Source organism: Octopus bimaculoides, chromosome 18, assembly GCF_046866305.1.
Source record: "Octopus bimaculoides isolate indiv1 chromosome 18, ASM4686630v1, whole genome shotgun sequence".
In the NCBI taxonomy this organism is placed as follows: Eukaryota; Metazoa; Mollusca; class Cephalopoda; order Octopoda; family Octopodidae; genus Octopus; species Octopus bimaculoides.
The window spans coordinates 31,622,108-31,639,820 of record NC_142945.1 but is presented as its reverse complement, the minus strand read 5'-3'; the positions used below and the strand labels follow the sequence as shown (position 1 = coordinate 31,639,820).

Sequence of the window (17,713 nt, the reverse complement as noted above, 5' to 3'; positions counted from 1 at the left end):
TCTCTCTCTTTCTCTCTCTCTCTCTCTCTCTCTCTCTCTCTCTCTCAGAGTGAAAGGTAGATTGTGTGATGCTTGTGTATGAATGGCTATACTCCATGGTAGTGAGACATAGGTTCTGAATGTAGAAAACACGAAGATAATATGCTCTGTTGGATTTGCAACATCAGTGAGCACAAACGGTAAAGTGTAACTGTGGTGAGAAAAGTTGTACAAAGAGAAATTAAATGCAGCATGCAAGACAGGAGACTACATTGGTTTGGATGTATGATGCGTTTGAATGAAGACAGCTGTATAAAGAAGTGCTGGCCACTGAAAGTAGATGATACCTATAGGAGAGGGAGACCAGGAAGACATGGGATGACGTGGTGAGGACCGATCTAGGATGTTAGGGCTCACAGAGGAAATGACACTGGACCAAGATATCTGGTGCTATGAGGTTCTAGAGAAGACCTACCCATATCAGTGAAAGTGAGTACTAGAAGTGTTGTGTCCTACTCACATATAACAAACTTTTCATACACCCTACCCCTAGAATCCAAACTACATCTCCTCTCCCAAATGGCATCATTTCTCTTCCTCATATTTCCTCTTCATATACACTATGATTGTCTCTCACTCCCCACCCCTTCCCTCATTGATCTCTGCCTCACCCCTGCCCTCACTGCTTTCCCCATCCCTTTTCTTATATCCAGGTTCTCACCAGTCACTGCATGCATTATTGGCAATACCTGACCACGTATATTATGACCCTGTACCTTGAGTGCATGCCTAGGCAATTTCTACCATTTGTCTCTCTCTTCCTTACTCTACCATCCCATCTATGCCATGAACCTCATTCCTTGTGAGTATACCCTGACACTCCACCATCAACTCTCTCCGGCTCTCTCTTGCACTCTTGCTGTCTCCCACTCTCCCTCTCTCTCTCTCTCTCTCTCTCTCTCTCTCTCTCTTTCCCTTGCTCTTCCCTCTTTCTCTCTCTTTCCCTTGCTCTTCCCTCTGGTTAGGTAAACAAGTCTCTTCTTTACAGCAGTACACACGTTTCTGTCCTCTTTCTTGTTACCTCTCACTCTCTCTCAGCCAGGTAACTATGTATCTTGTCTATAGCAAAACATTTGTTTCTGTTCTACCTCTCTGTCACACTCTAATTTTTCATCACCTGACACAAGATCACCTACTCCAATGCCCCCTACCCTCTCAAAATTCCTTGTCTTGCAAGTTACTTGGTGACCCTGCCAGTGCTGGTGCCACATAAAAAGTACCCAGTCCACACTGTGAATTGGTTGGTTTTTGGAAGGGCATTCAGCTGTAAAAAATCATACTAAAACATGACCTTGCCTGTGCTGGTGCCATGTAAAAAGCACTTAGTCCACGCTACGGGGTAGTTGGTGTTAGGAAGGGCAACCAGCTGTAAAAATGCTGCCAAAACAGACACAATAGCCCGGCGTGGTCTTCTACTTGGCCGGCTCCTGTCAAACCATCCAACCCATTCCAGCATGGAAGACAGACATTAAATGATGATGATGATGAAAGCATGATAATTTGGGAAAGAAAGAAAGCACTAAAAGAAATGTAGTTCCATGGACAGTTCCACAGAAACACCAAGAAAGTGAAAAATCACAGCTCATCATGGGAGTGACTCTGTAATGAGAATTTAAAGACAGAAACTAAGAGTCTGCTGGTAGCTGCACACATTTAACCACTAAATATTAGTTCATTGGGCAAAGTTTATTTATTCTGCTACTTCAGTTAACAACTACTCTTTATGTAACTAGTGAGAAGAAAATATTGAGCATGTTGTAGCAGGCTGCAAAGCATTATCCTTCCCAAAAGGTACAAGCAATCTCATGATAAGGTCTGTCTCAATTTACAAATGATCACACTGTAAAATCTACAGATACAATTTGTCAGTCAAATGATACAATCATGTACCACTTAAGGCTTGAAATGGCCTGGATAAAGCAAAAATTCTCTGGGATTTTGGCATCCAGACAAACAGAGCAACTGAACATGGAGACCAAATCTCATCATACATGAAAAAAGAAAATGCTTCATAACAGATACTGCAATTCTTTTAAGAAAAAAAGTGTAGACAAGGAAGTGAAAAAAGATCTTGAAGTATGCTGATTTCAAAGTAGAGATATCAAGAATGTGGGGATGTCCAGCAGCATAAGCTGTACCAGTTACCACTGGAGCAGTTGGACTTCAAGACAGACACACAAATGTACCAAAACTCTGTTCACCTTGGAAGATCTCATATTTTGAGACTGGTATTTTCTGTCTGAAGCTTTCTGGTATTTAACAAGAAGAAAAAACAACAAAAGCCAATATTTTACTCCACACTGTGCAATAACAGGAAACTATTAACTGGACTCCTAGCAGACAAACTATATAATTTTCTGGATTTGCTCCAGAGGAGCAAACAGGATGTAAAAAGAAACCAAGGGGAATTACTGATTTGCTATAAATAGATACTGAATACTGAATGAGGTATGAGTAAAAAAATAATTTAGCTATTGGATGGATAGCTAACAGGAAGGCTTACAACAATGTCCCAGACAATTAGCTCTTGGAGTATCTGAGGACCCTCAGAGTCAATGAGAAGATAAATAACTTTTTGGAGAAAACAATGACAGTGTAGGAGGTGGATCTGATATGTGAAACAAATTGCTAGGAAACATAAAAATATGCAGGTGCCTTTTCAAGGAAGACTTGTATTCTCTGGTACTCTTTATCATTGTGTTAATCCCTTGGACAAGTATACAGAGAAAGATCCAGGCCTGCCTCTGAGTTTACTACAACCAAGATGACAATAAATTACCTACATTACATGCATAACTTAAAGTTATATACAAAAAATGGGAAAAGCCTGCATTCAGTGATTCAAAGAGAGAGTATTCAGTGAAGATATTGAGAATACAGCTTGGGGTAAGGTAAATAAATGCACATCGATAACTATGAAGATGGGCCAGAAGTTAAACTCTAATGGCATAAAATTACAAGACAGTATCATTAGATCACTGTGGAATAATGAAGGATACAGATACCTATGAGTACTGCAAGATGACAGGACAATGGAAGGAGAAATGAGAGAGAAAGTCACTAAGAAGAACAAGAGGAGAACTAGGAAGGTGCTTGATATAAAATTAAATAGAGGAAACATCATTAAAGCTACGCCAGTATTAAGACAGACTGCTCCCCTTCTGAAATGGACAAAGGTCAAGCTATAGAACTTAAATGAAAGAAACAAAAAGCTGCAAACAATGTACAACACACTCCACCCTAAAATAATACTGACAAACTCTACCTATCAAGAAAGGAAGGTGGCAGAGGATTATGAAACACAGGAGACACTGTTAATACTATGATACTACGTCTGAAAGATTATGTTGTGCAGAGTAAAAAAAGAATACAGCTGGCAGCCAGATACCCAAAAAGTAACTGAAACAATAGGAGAATTCAAAGAGAAAAGGAGGAACAACAGAATAAGTAAATGGAAAGAAATGAAATTACATGGCTAATTCATGCAACAAACTGAGTATGTTGGTTGGTGGATGAGAACTTGAAAGAAGAGACAAAAATGCTTATTATAACCACTTAAGAACAAGCCATTAGAACAAATCTGATATGGCAAAGATTGACAAAACTTAGTTAGATAGCAAATATAGGATCTGCAAAAAAAGAGATGAAAGTATCAATCACCTTTTGAACGAGTGCAGTATACTAGCCCAAAAGGAATATAAGCACAAGCATGACCATGTACCCAAAAGAGTGTATTGGGGATGTCAGCTAAATGAGTAATTTCAAAATAACTGAAAAGTAGTATGAGCACAATCGAGAGGTTGTGATAGAAAATGAGAATTACAGGATCTTGTGGGACTTTCCATAAAAACTGACAATACAGTTGAAGCAAGAAGACCAAATATGATTATAGAAGACAAAATGAAAAAAACAGTATACGATCATAGTTTCAGTACTGAAGAAATTGGAAAAATAGAGAAATATCAGGATCTAGCCAGAGAGCCTCCACACACACACATGTATACGTATGTGCACTCCATCAAACACATTTAACACATGCACACATTATTCTCATACACACATGCTTGCATGCACATACACTTTAGTCAGGTAACAGTCCCTTACCACCCACACCTCCAGCTACTTCCTTCCTTCTGGTCAGTTCAACATGAAGCACAGTTAATTCAGACATGTCTGTTTTCTCTCCATCAGTTTATTCTCCTCAATTCCTTTCTGTAGAAGAGGATAGACTTGAAATGTCAAAGACTTCGATTTTCCCTGAGCATCAAATTAATACAGTTGTTTGTTGTTCTTTCACCACTGTATATTTTTTGTATATTTTTGAATCACACACACATATACACATGCATGCTCTTTTCATAGTCTTTTTTGTATTGCTTAAATGTTTGTATGATAAATATGCTGTGAGTGAGAGAGAGAGAGAGAGAGAGAGAGAGAGTGTGTGCGTGCGTGCGTGCGTGCGTGCGTGCGTGCGTGCGTGCGTGCGTGCGTGCGTGCGTGCGTGCGTGCGTGCGTGCGTGCGTGCGTGCGTGCGTGCGTGCGTGCGTGCGTGCGTGCGTGCGTGCGTGCGTGCGTGCGTGCGTGCGTGCGTGCGTGCGTGCGTGCGTGCGTGCGTGCGTGCGTGCGTGCGTGCGTGCGTGCGTGCGTGCGTGCGTGCGTGCGTGCGTGCGTGCGTGCGTGCGTGCGTGCGTGCGTGCGTGCGTGCGTGCGTGCGTGCGTGCGTGCGTGCGTGCGTGCGTGCGTGCGTGTGTGTTCTTTCATTCATTTGACTGCAGCCATGCTGGGGCATTGCCTTTAAGAAATTTAGTTGAGCACATCAACCCCAGTACTTATTTTTTAATCCTGATACTTGTTTTATCAGACTGCTAAGTTATAGGGACATATACACACCAACATCGGTTGTCAAGTGGTGGTGGGTAACAAACATGGACACACACACACATATATACATACATATACATACATATGATGAGATTCTTTTTCATCTACTAAATCCACTCACAAAGCTTTAGTTGGCCCAAGGCTATAATAAGACACTTGTCCAAGGTACCACATAGTGGGACTGAACCTGGAACAATGTGGTTGGGAGACAAACTTCTTACCATTCAGGCACACTTGCACCTATAAATATATGTAGATATATAAATAATCACTAATTTACTTATATTTACTGGCTATGTTGAGTTAATCCATTTCGTATGGTTTCAATGTTTGTATGATAGATATGCTTGCTGACATTATCTCATATGTGTATGTGTGTATATTGTCTTGGGAGGGTCATAACACCAATAATAATGACAAATGACCAAGATCTTTGGCATTATGCTGCGCTTGAGAAGATCCATCAAGCCAAGTGAAATCATAGGCATCACGTAAAAGTACCCATTACACTCTTAGAGTGGTTGGTATTAGGAAGGGCATCCAGCCATAAAATCCATGAAAAATCAGACTAAAGTCTGGTCCAGCTTGCCAGCCCTGCTCAAACTGTCCAACCCATGCCAGCATGGACAACGGACGTTAAATGATGATGATGATAATGATGAATAACAGAAGCACTGATTCAACAACCACTTCTTTATTCTTAATCAATTGGTTTAATATCTTACCAACTAATTAATCAATCAGTTGTTTGTCAAAAGTCCTTTTGTCACTGTTTGCAACCTCATCAATGACATGCCTCCTCTCTTCAAGGTCTGCCTTAAGTCTATCTGAGAATTAGTCTTGTATATGTGTTTGTGCAAATGTAGATGTACGTTTGTGTTTGCTTACAAAGGAAGGGAAATGTGAGAGTAAACAAAGAGTATGTGTGTGTATGGTTGTGTGTGTACACCTGCATGACTGCCTGTTTTCATGTTTGTGGGTGTGCATGCACTAACCATCTGTGACCTCATTAATGATACAGCTGTTTGTTCAAGGTCAATTCGATCTCAGATATGCTGGGATTGCTTGTCATCCTGTGAAAATTTACGGGTGTAGTTTCTTATGTGGGGATGAGGAAAGGGAATGAGAGAACAAGATAAGTGTGTATATGTGTGGGCATGCACATGAGTGTATGGTCTAGTGTGAATGTTTGTGTGGTTGAGTGGATTCTGTGAATGTGTGTGTGTGTGTGTGTGTGCACGCACACCTGCATGTGCATGCAGTGTGGCAGTTTTTCTAAACAGGAAAGTGTCTGTGTATATCTGCATGTGCACATTCTTATGTGCATGTATTCCTGCATGTGTGCACATGTGCAGTTTACATGTGCATGTCTAATCTTGTGTATGTGTGTATGGTGTGTGTGCATGAATGTGCGTGGTTGTGTATTCCTGCATTCTTTTGTATATGTGCTTGTGTGCATGCATATCTCTGTATGTGCATGGATGTGTATGGTTGTGTTTTAGAATTGCTTGTGATTACATGTATGTATTTGTATGGATTTCCTCATATCCTGCTGTTATTCTAATCTTATCCTATCTGTACCTACCTATACATGCATGCATATGCGCATGTGCATGGACGTGTATGGTTGTATATTGGAGTTGGACATATTTACATGCATCCTGCTGCCATTCTAATCCTACCCTTTATATACCTGCCTATACTACCTTACACATGCCCACTTCTAGGAATTTAGCAGAAAGACTAAATGAATGCTGGCAGGAATATAATGATAGGAAACAGTCATCTATACTCTATTAGCATGCCAAAGATCAACATGGTAGCATGCTGAGCTGAATTAACATCAATATCTTGTCTAAACACCCTAGAGATCTTTCACTTCAACAGATATGCGAGTTTGTTCTTGTAAATAAGACATTGTCAATACTGAATAGAAAATATACATACCAGGTAGTAGAACCACAATGTTACTGTTACCACCCATGCAATATATATATATATATATATATATATATATATATATATAAGTCAGTAAATAGTGGGGTTGTGTTAACCGCACGTGGAGAAATAATAGGAAAATGAAAAAAAGCCAGAATGCTGAACTGGAAGCATAATTTAATAAAGATTTTTTCTAACCGGTTTTCATTGCGATGAAAGCAAATTATCAAGAAGAAGGAGAATGAAAATGTTTTTTTACAAAGAAGTACAAAAAAGTACAAAATGAAGAAAATAATATATAAAACAATAATATATAAAAAAATAATAAATATACCCATACATTATATTGTCTTTGAGCTTTTGTAGTTCAATAGTAGTTCATGTATAAATTGGTAGGAAAAATAGGGATGCATGAGAGTTGAGAGTTTTGTTAGGTTTAAAAAAAAGGGTTAAAAGTTTGTGTTAAGCAGGAAATGTGGTGTCAAAACAGGAAGTGTGTGTAAGGGGAGACAAGTGTTTTTAGTTAGAGTTATGAACTCTTTTTTTCCAAACAGGAAATTTGTGTCTGTTCATAGAGAAATAAGGTCACTGAGGGGTGTGTGTGTTAAGAAATGGTTGGAATTTCTCTATGAAAAGATTCTCCTTGTTGATTCTTTCTTGTGTGGAGATTCTGTCTTTACATTGATAGAAAGGGAATATAATGAATTTAGGGTTTTTGTTTCTGGCGCAAGAGTCTATGTGGCCACTGAGTGAATACCGCCAAATTCCACTCAGTGACCACATAGACTCTTGAGCCAGAAACAAAAACCCTAAATTCATTATATTCCCTTTCTATCAATGTAAAGACAGAATCTCCACACAAGAAAGAATCAACAAGGAGAATCTTTTCATAGAGAAATTCCAACCATTTCTTAACACACACACCCCTCAGTGACCTTATTTCTCTATGAACAGACACAAACTTCCTGTTTGGAAAAAAAGAGTTCATAACTCTAACTAAAAACACTTGTCTCCCCTTACACACACTTCCTGTTTTGACACCACATTTCCTGCTTAACACAAACTTTTAACCCTTTTTTTTAAACCTAACAAAACTCTCAACTCTCATGCATCCCTATTTTTCCTACCAATTTATACATGAACTACTATTGAACTACAAAAGCTCAAAGACAATATAATGTATGGGTATATTTATTATTTTTTTATATATTATTGTTTTATATATTATTTTCTTCATTTTGTACTTTTTTGTACTTCTTTGTAAAAAAACATTTTCATTCTCCTTCTTGATAATTTGCTTCATCGCAATGAAAACCAGTTAGAAAAAATCTTTATTAAATTATGCTTCCAGTTCAGCATTCTGGCTTTTTTTCATTTTCCTATATATATATATATATATATATATATATATATATATATATATATATACACACACACACACATGGGTGTGTCCGTGTGTATAGATGGGCATGTGTATTACTAATTTGTTCATATTTACTAGGACCATGTACAGTCAATTATTTTCCTATAACTTGTACAATAAATATGTTAGTTGACAGTGTTTCATATATATTTGTATGTGTGTGTGTGTGTGTGTGTATACATATGTACACACACACACTCACATATATGTTATAATTAAATTTGTCAGTATATATTTCCAATGGTATTAAGAAAGAAGTCTATTGTATGCATGCACAAGTGTATGTATGCATGCATGTGCATACATATGCATTTAAGTAAGCTTGTATTCTTTTTCTTCAAGTGTTTGCTAGCTGTAAACAATGGCCTACTGGCAGTGTCATTTGCTTGCAATCCACTGTGAGAATATATCTAGGCCTCTTGACGTGTTGCAGCATCTTTGTAAACAAAAGGCTCATTCACAAAGTATCATTTGTTTCCAGTTTTCCACATAACCATGTCCATGCTGTTTGTTATTCAGCAGGCTGGAAAATTATTGCCTTGCTTGATAGCAAGTGTGGTTTACAAGAAGGGCATCTGGCCTACAAAATTCTGCCCAACATATATGTAAACATAGAAAATAAGATATTAAAGTTATGATGATGTTGATGAGTGTGTGTATTAACATTTACATACCTGCCCAATGGACTGTTTGATAAGAAACATAACATCTTCAATTTCTTTTAAACTGTCACAATATTCTCCCAGAATCCATAGAGCAGCTCTGAAAATCCTACAATAGATAGAGAAAGTAAAGTGTTAGTAAAACAATGAGAATGTAAAAGAATAGACCTCCATGTGTGTCTTAAACAATTAGAGAAAATGTTAAGTGGGGCAACAGGTACCTGAGAGAAGACAACATTGTAAGAATACACAGTAAGAGCACAACAGTGTCTTTTAATTGGAATGTGAGTGAAAGCAGAGTGTAAGTGAAATCAGAATGTGAATGAAAGTAGATTCTAAATAAAAGACAATGAAGAGAGTATAAAAGACAATACTAAATCAAAGAGAGTAATGAATTTAAAATAGACATGTGTGAAGAGTGAAGGCGCAGGAGTGGCTGTGTGGTAAGTAGCTTGCTTACCAACCACATGGTGGTGTGTTTACGTTCCCGTAACTTAGCGGTTCGGCAAAAAGAGACCAATAGAATAAGTACTAGGCTTACAAAGAATAAGTCCTGGGGTCGATTTTCTCGACTAAAGGTGGTGCTCCAGCATGGCCACAGTCAAATGATTGAAACAAGTAAAAGAGTAAAGAGTATGAGAGATTAACAAATTTGTAAGTGAAAAATCAAATATGGGAGAAAAATGAAATGAGGAGAAAAATGAATGTCTGGATGTGTATGTGAGGTGGTGGAACTAAAGAGAGAGGGAGACAGAGAAAGTATAAAGTGTGAGAGAGGAAGATGACTGAATGAGTAAAAGAGAGTAAGAGAGAGCTGAGTAAAGTAACTCACTTGAGAGCTTTTATGGTGGGGAAAACCTCAAGTAATTTAGTGATGACCAATGGCTGCAGCTGCTCAAACCTTTGAACAGCTTCTCGGACAAACACCAATACATCAGCAGCAGCCAGTTCATTCTGGTCGCCGAGGAACTCCATCAGCTGTATAAAACACAAAACAAAATAAACAAGCCTCATTCAATAAAGATTACAAACAACATCTTAAAACTAGAATCTGAAGAGCTGTGTCATGGAATCATGGAATTTTTACTGTAATTCGTAGTTCATAATGTGGATCCCTTTGCATTAGACCCAGTATTCAATATTATTACCGAAAATAGGAGTTTTCTGATCCACCACTGGTACTTACTTCATTGGGCATAAATCCCTCATATCAGTAGACAGCTCTCAATTATTAAAAAACATACTGAAAGTCAATGATGAAATTATATGATAGGGGTGATGATGATGAAAAAGATAATAATGATGATGTTTTCTAACAAGTGTACAAGGTCATGAACTTACGGAAAGGGATTGTAAAAAATTTTAACCACACTCCTATCTTAAGTGATAAAAAGACAATTTTTGATACCCAGTAGGTTTCAAACTCAGAACCAAAATTAAACACAGCACTTGCGTGTATAGAACATCTCCACCATTCATAGACGCAACATCAAATTTTAGAATGACAATCAACATAATAAAAACAGTAAAACAATGTAACCAAGTCAGAAATATCTTACATCTCATCTGGAATTGGCAAAGTAAGTATCAGTTATATACTGATGTGATGAAGGAAATTTTTCTCCCACACAAGCTGAACTTTAGATTATCTTCCTTCTTAGAATGGTTTGTGCTCCTATGTTTGCTTTGGCATGGTTTCTATTGAGGGATGCTCTTTTCACGCCAATCACTTTACAGAGTACATGTGAGCATTATTTTCTTGACACCAGTACTAGTGAGATCATCATGAAGCCCACAAGTCTAAAATACCCTTTGACTAAGTAAGGCTACAGTAGAGAAGCAGACGGGCTACTTTATACTAGGAGACAAGAGATTAGAGTAGAGAAGAAGAGAACAGACCAGATTTCTAGTTGTAGAGGAGCTCTGTGTCTACTCACATTATAGAAATGGGTAGGAGTAAACAGGGTAGAGCTGGAAAAAAGAGACAAAATAGGGTGATAATATGTCAGGGTGGAATCTTAAGGTAGGCGAACAGAAGAACATGAGAGTGGGTGGGTAGAGGTTACAAGGACATATGGAAAAGTAGAAGATGAATATAATGAATGAAGAACAAATGTTAAGTAATAGTCAGTGATAAATATATATTGAAGGGAAGGTACAAAAGATTAGATGATGACTATGAAGGTTGAGTAGAATTGAGGAGTACAAGTAGTGAATGGTGGGTAGGGGTGGAGGGGTAATTGATGATACATATGAGTTAATAGGGAAGATAGAGAAAAGGGTGAAGAGTAGAAAACAGTAATAAGTATCACAATGAATTTTAGAAAATAGTTAAATATAATTTCTACTATACTTTTTCTTGGAGATTATCCAAAAACAAACATTTTAATACCTCATTTGTGAAATTTGGATGAATATTTTAGGAAATATGACAATTTGAATGGTCTGTGAAATGGTTGAAATTGTACCTAACTTGCGTAAATGAATCATCATCATCATCATCGTTTAACATCCGCTAACCATGCTAGCATGGGTTGGACGATTTGACTGAGGACTGGTGAACTGGATGGCTACACCAGGCGCCAATCTGATTTGGCAGAGTTTCTACAGCTGGATGCCCTTCCTAACACCAACCACTCCAAGAGTGTAGTGGGTGCTTTTACGTGTCACCCGCACGAAGGCCAGTCAGGCGGTACTGGCAACGGCCGCGCTCGAAATGGTGTATTTTATGTGCCACCTGCACAGGAGCCAGTCCAGCGGCACTGGCAACGATCTCACTCGAATGTCTTTTCACGTGCCACTGGCACAAGTGCCAGGAATGATCACGCTCAAATGGTGCTATTTACGTGACACCGGCACGGAAGCCAGACAGCTGCTCTGGCAACGATCACGCTCGGACAGTGCCCTTAGTGCTCCACTGGTACAGGTGCCATCATGATTTCGCTTGCCCAACAGGTCTTTGCAAGTCGAGTTTAGTGTTCAATGAAAGAGACGTTGGCATGGGTGCCGGTCTACAAATTTAGTTCGATGTCGATTTCACTTGCCTCAACAGGTCTTCGCAAGTGGAGTTTAGTGTCCAATGAAGGAATGGTATGCATAAGTGGGCTGGCTACATCCCTGGCAGAGGCCTTGGATTTTGGTCTCACTTGGCTTGCCGGGTCTTCTCACGCACAGCATATTTCCAAAGGTCTCGGTCAGAAGTCATTGCCTCAGTGAGGCCCAATGTTCGGAGGTCATGCTTCACCACCTCATCCCAGGTCTTCCTGGGCCTGCCTCTTCCACGGGTTCCCTTAACCGTTAGGGTATGGCACTTTTTCACACACCTATCCTCATCCATTCTCGCCACATGACCATACCAGCGCAATCGTCTCACTTGCACACCACAACTAATGCTTCTTAGGTTCAACTTTTCTCTCAAGATACTTACACTCTGTCGGGTATGCACACTGACATTACTCATCCATCAGAGCATACTGGCTTCATTCCTTGCGAGCTTACGCATGTCATCAGCAGTCACGGCCCATGCTTTACCGCCATGTAGCATGGCTGTTCGTACACATGTGTCATACAGTCTGCCTTTTACTCTGAGTGAGAGGCCCTTTGTCGCCAGCAGAGGTAAGAGCTCTCTGAACTTTGCCCAGGCTATTCTTATTCTAGCAGCTACACTTTCAGTGCACCCTCCCCCACTACTAACTTGGTCACCCAGATAGCGGAAGCTATCAACTACGTCTAGTTTTTCTCCCTGGAATGTGACAGAAGTTGTTTTCTGCACATTTACAGTGTTTATTGCACCACAACATCTTCCTAGTTAACCTGCCTTTGATATTGCTGCATCTCTTATGTGTCCATAGCTTACACTGGGTACATTTTATGGAGTTTCTACCTACACCTTTTCTACAGATCGAGCAGGACCATCTACCTGAAGGGGTTTGTGGTTTGTCTACCTTCCTACTTATTAGGATTTTGGTTTTAGCTAGGTTGACTCTAAGGCCCTTCGATTCTAGTCCCTGCTTTCACACCTGAAATTTCTCCTCTAGTTCTGATAGTGACTCAGCAATTAGTGCAAGGTCATCAGTATAGAGGAGCTCCCAGGGGCATCCTGTCTTGAATTCCTCTGTTATCGCCTGGAGGACTATGATAAATAGGAGGGGACTGAAGACTGAACCTTGGTGGACCCCTACCTCTACCCGGAATTCTTCACTGTACTCGTTGCCAACCCTCACCTTACTGACAGCGTCCCTGTACATGGCTTGCACAGCTCTCACTAACCACTCATCTATCCCTAGTTTTCTCATTGACCACTAGATAAGGGAGGGGGAACCCTGTCAAAGGCTTTCTCCATGTCAACAAAAGCCAGGTACAGAAGTTTATCTTTGGCTAGGTGTTTCTCCTGCAGCTGTCTTACCAGAAATATAGCATCAGTGGTGATTTTTCCTGGAATGAACCCAAACTGCATCTCATCTAAACTGATTCTTCCCTAATTTGTTGGGCTATGACCGTCTCCGTGACTTTCATTACCTGGTCCAACAACTTGATACCTCTGTAGTTGTTTGTGTCTAGGGTGTCACCTTTACCTTTGTAGCAGTTGACTATGGTGCTGCTACACCATTCATTGGGTATGACTCCTTCGTGTATTACCTGATTAACTATACGGGTCATTAGGCTATAGCCAACACAGCTAGATATTTTGAGCATCTCTGCAGTGATTCCTGATGGGCCGGGGGCTTTTCCTGTCTTCATACTCTTGATCGCTTTGTGATGTCATATCTTTGAAACTGAGGTGATAGTCATCTTCAAATTACACAAATTAATAGTGACTGTAGTATAGTAGCTGCCTAATTTTTTTCAGGTTCTAAGAAAGAAAACCGTTTTTGGCCATATTTTAAATATTAATGTAAAGCCCATTTTGTTATATGTTTATTATATGATTGATTTTTTAAGTGTTTTCAGAACTACCTAAACCCAAAACTACAAGCTACAGGAACTTGAGTTTTGACACATTTGTAGTAGGTATGAAGGTAAATAATCATGGGACATGACAGTATTTCCATAAAATTTTAACAGACGATTAAAAATGGCTATGTAAGTTGGATTTTCCCCCATTATTTTATCACCATAGCTTTGGACATGATGGGGAGGGGAAGCTTGAAAAAAATTTTGGAATATATGATTTAATTTGTAGACTGGTTTTGGCCAATCTTTCTTGAACTAGGCACTTAAAAAGCAATTGGAGATAAAGCAATTATAATAGGAATAAAAATGAAAATATTTTGAGACAAAAAGGTAAGTGATTTAAGAGAAATTTAGCTGCTGTTTCTAGCACATCCCATAATGACCTGGTAAGACACTAGAAACAGCAGCTAAATCTCCTTTAAAGCACAAACCTTTTCCCCCTCAAGATATTTTCATAACTTTTTTCTCCTGCCACAAAGACTTACTTCTCTTATTGCTTTTTAAGTGCCTGGTGCCAAAACATTTGGCCCAAATCAGTTCAGGGCAGCAGGAAGGGGTGGGTTAAATAAATCAAAAATTTTTGAAAATTTTGTTTTATAAAAAGCTTCCTGTCTTCCTTTCTAAGGCTATGGTGATAAAAAAAAAACAGGGAAAATCCCCATCAAAATGGAGAAAATCCAACAAATCCTACAAATAATTACATGAAATTACAGCTATCACAAGCATTTCAGGTATATTCAGGCATGGTTATACTGTGATCCATTGTCTATAGGGAGTTCAGTTTTGATACACTGGTATGGGGTACAAAACTGAATCTTTCTAAGTTTGGAGTTTTACAATAAATTTAATAAGTATCCTTGAATAGATCTCTAGAAGGGATGACACACAAAACTTGACCATACAAAACCCCATTTTTTGTACATCATTTTCATGACAAAATACCTATTTTCCTTGGGAAATTATATATCATTTGAAAGTTCTGGATATGAACTTTGTTCTCATATAGTTTTAATCAAAATCTAACACTTTCATAAGATGTCAGTGAACCTCAAATACTCTGGTATTTCCACTCGTTCACAAAGTTTATCCAGTAATTTCTTTGACTGCTAAATGGTAGCCCTCAATCTAGTTCAGTGCATTTGAGCGCTATAACTTAAGTTGTGTTGATAATCATACATGCAGGCAGAGGAATTTTTTAGATTTATTTCAATATAAATCTCAATGGTGGTACACCAAATAATTGTTACGAAATATAAAGTGAAAATCAGCACTTGTGAAAATGTAAGCATTATGAAAAAACATCCAACTGTATTCAAAATTGTGGAAAAAATTTTTAAAACATCACATCAGATTTTAATAGCCAACAAAATAATATTCACTGCACAATATAATTTTTATTGATGAAAACAGACCAATATTTCTCTAAGAAATATGAAATTCACTCATACAAGAATATGTAAGAGATAAAATTCATATATTGCTCAGTACAAAGCAATAAGGAATAAACATCAATATGACAATTACCTGCTAATTTTGGACTCTAGAGGCCCTATTTAACTGAATTTAGTGCAAATTCTTGGAGAAATATGTTGACTTACCAATTAATTTGTCCATTTCTTGAAATTCTGGATCAAAATTGATATTTGAATCCTTGAATTTGTTTTGTGCATGACCTTTTGCTGAGTGGGAAGCCATCAGTTTGACAAGTAGCGTCAATATGTGCTAATCATATACAAAAAGCATCAGTATACCACCTTCGTTTTTTCACTTTGTGCTTTTTTGCCCTACCTTGGTCAGAATCAGCAATCTTCATGATGATTTAGCAAAAAATTTTTCTAATGGTCTAAAACTCTTGAAGAAATTATGTTCTTTTCTAAGTGAAAATTAACAATAAAATTTTCACTTTTATATTTCATAACGATTATCTGATTTTTATATCAAAATAAAGCTCAAACATTCATTTATGTGTGTATATAATTTTTAACTAAACTCGAGTTATAGTGCTCGAGCACATTGAACTAGAACAAGAGCTACTGTTTAGCAGATAAAAAAAAAGACAAACATGGAAAATGCATGAAAAGACCAGGATGTTTGAGGGACCCTAACATGATATGTAACTGTTGCATATATGAGAAGTTCACATCCAAAGCTTTCAAATGATATATAATTTTTCATACAAAAATTTATTTATGTTCAAACTGTGCTTGTCTCCATTGTACAGCACTCTATAGGGATACCTAATATTGATACATTATTATAACTAATCTGCTGACAAGGAAGGGATGAGAAAAAGGGCAATGATATGTGGGTGGGTAGTTCGAAAGAGTGAGCGGATATGTAACACATGAGGAGAGTAAGAGATGTATGGAGGTTGAGAAGGACAGATCATTTGCTAACACAAAATGATGATCAATGTAAAATGTGAGTGACAAAGAGCAATATTAGGGATGAAGGCTAGACTAAAAGTGAAGTGGTTCCAGGCAATGAGAAAGAGAACTGGTATCATAGAAAAAGATGTTGAAATAGGCAATTTAATTACTACAGTCACAGAATACTATAGTTAAAAGTTGTTAGTGAATGAGAGATGATAAGCAGTGAGGAATACTTGAGGAAGAAATTGAATGAGGGCTTAGTTGTCTGTATGTCTATGTCTATATACACCCATACATATGCATACATACATTGTGCTTCTGGAATCTCAAGTTTCACCAAGATATCACTCAGGTAAGACATGTTCTGTAAAACCTGATTAACTATATTGGTGACTAGACTATACCCTACTCTGCTAGATATTTGAAGCATCTTGGAAGTAATTCCTGATTGACTAGAGGTTTTCCCAGTCTTCATATCTTAAACTGCTTTATCTATCATACTACATGCATTTTCAAAAAATTCTATATTGAAAATAATACTAAAGGAGATTGTAACAAAGGACAAAATTTTTATGATTATCGTAATTATTATTATCATTACAATAACATTATCCTTGTCATTATCAGTATCAGTTTTAATGACAGCAAGATAAACAAAGTATGAATGATTCAAGACACCAGAATGTCATCACCTGTTTTAATTGGTTTGTGCTTCTCATGAGCACACACGAAAGCACCAAGTCTTTGGTATTTTTTTTTAAATATAAGAGTTGAGAGTGTGTAAGTAAAATTTATTTATTAGTACATATTTCAATGTCCAATGATAAGATGAATGTGATTTAGATGTATGATGTTAATACCACTTCTTCCACACACACACGTGTGTGTATGTATATATATATATACCGGAGTAAGCACATAAAATGTGCAACAAGGTGGAAAAAAGAGTACTCAAATACCAGATGTTGAGTAATATGCTTTATTTAAAAGCAGCAGAAATATAACAAAAGACTGAGTTTCACGTTCCCGTTCATCGGACAGTTTTGTTAGAAATGGAAAGGAATAACAATGCAATCAAAAGTAATATAAAATTTGAAACACACAGATCTGTTTGAGTGGTCGTTTCAAATAACGGTCATGGATGCGTAATGAACAAAACAAATGAATTTAATATAGATTCATCCTATTTTTTAAAAAAATATTGAAGAAAACCTTAAATAGAAAAATGGGCGAGAAAAATCAAATAAAGTATAAATTGAATAATAAAAATTAATACAATAATATAATGTATAAAAGTAAGTACTTGTACATCGACTACGCGCGTTTCATGGCTGAATTAGGACTATATAAAATCATATAAGAAAACCATATCCAAGTTCATTAGAATGGAAAAATGAGTTTACTCCCAAAAGCAGTCACTCTTCAGGTCAAACACCTAAAAGATC

General features: G+C 37.7%; 1 protein-coding gene across 1 annotated transcript in view; it reads right to left on the bottom strand.

Annotated features, from left to right (window-relative positions):
• LOC106880484 (coatomer subunit beta) overlaps positions 1 to 17,713 on the bottom strand; it is a 208,801-nt gene that overhangs the window by 100,961 nt on the left and 90,127 nt on the right. Inside the window, exons 11-12 of the mRNA XM_089365970.1 lie at positions 9,776 to 9,921; positions 8,956 to 9,052 (exon numbers count right to left, since the gene is read on the bottom strand). Of these exons, the coding sequence (XP_089222096.1) occupies positions 8,956 to 9,052; positions 9,776 to 9,921 (243 nt within the window). The remainder of the gene's footprint in view (positions 1 to 8,955; positions 9,053 to 9,775; positions 9,922 to 17,713) is intronic.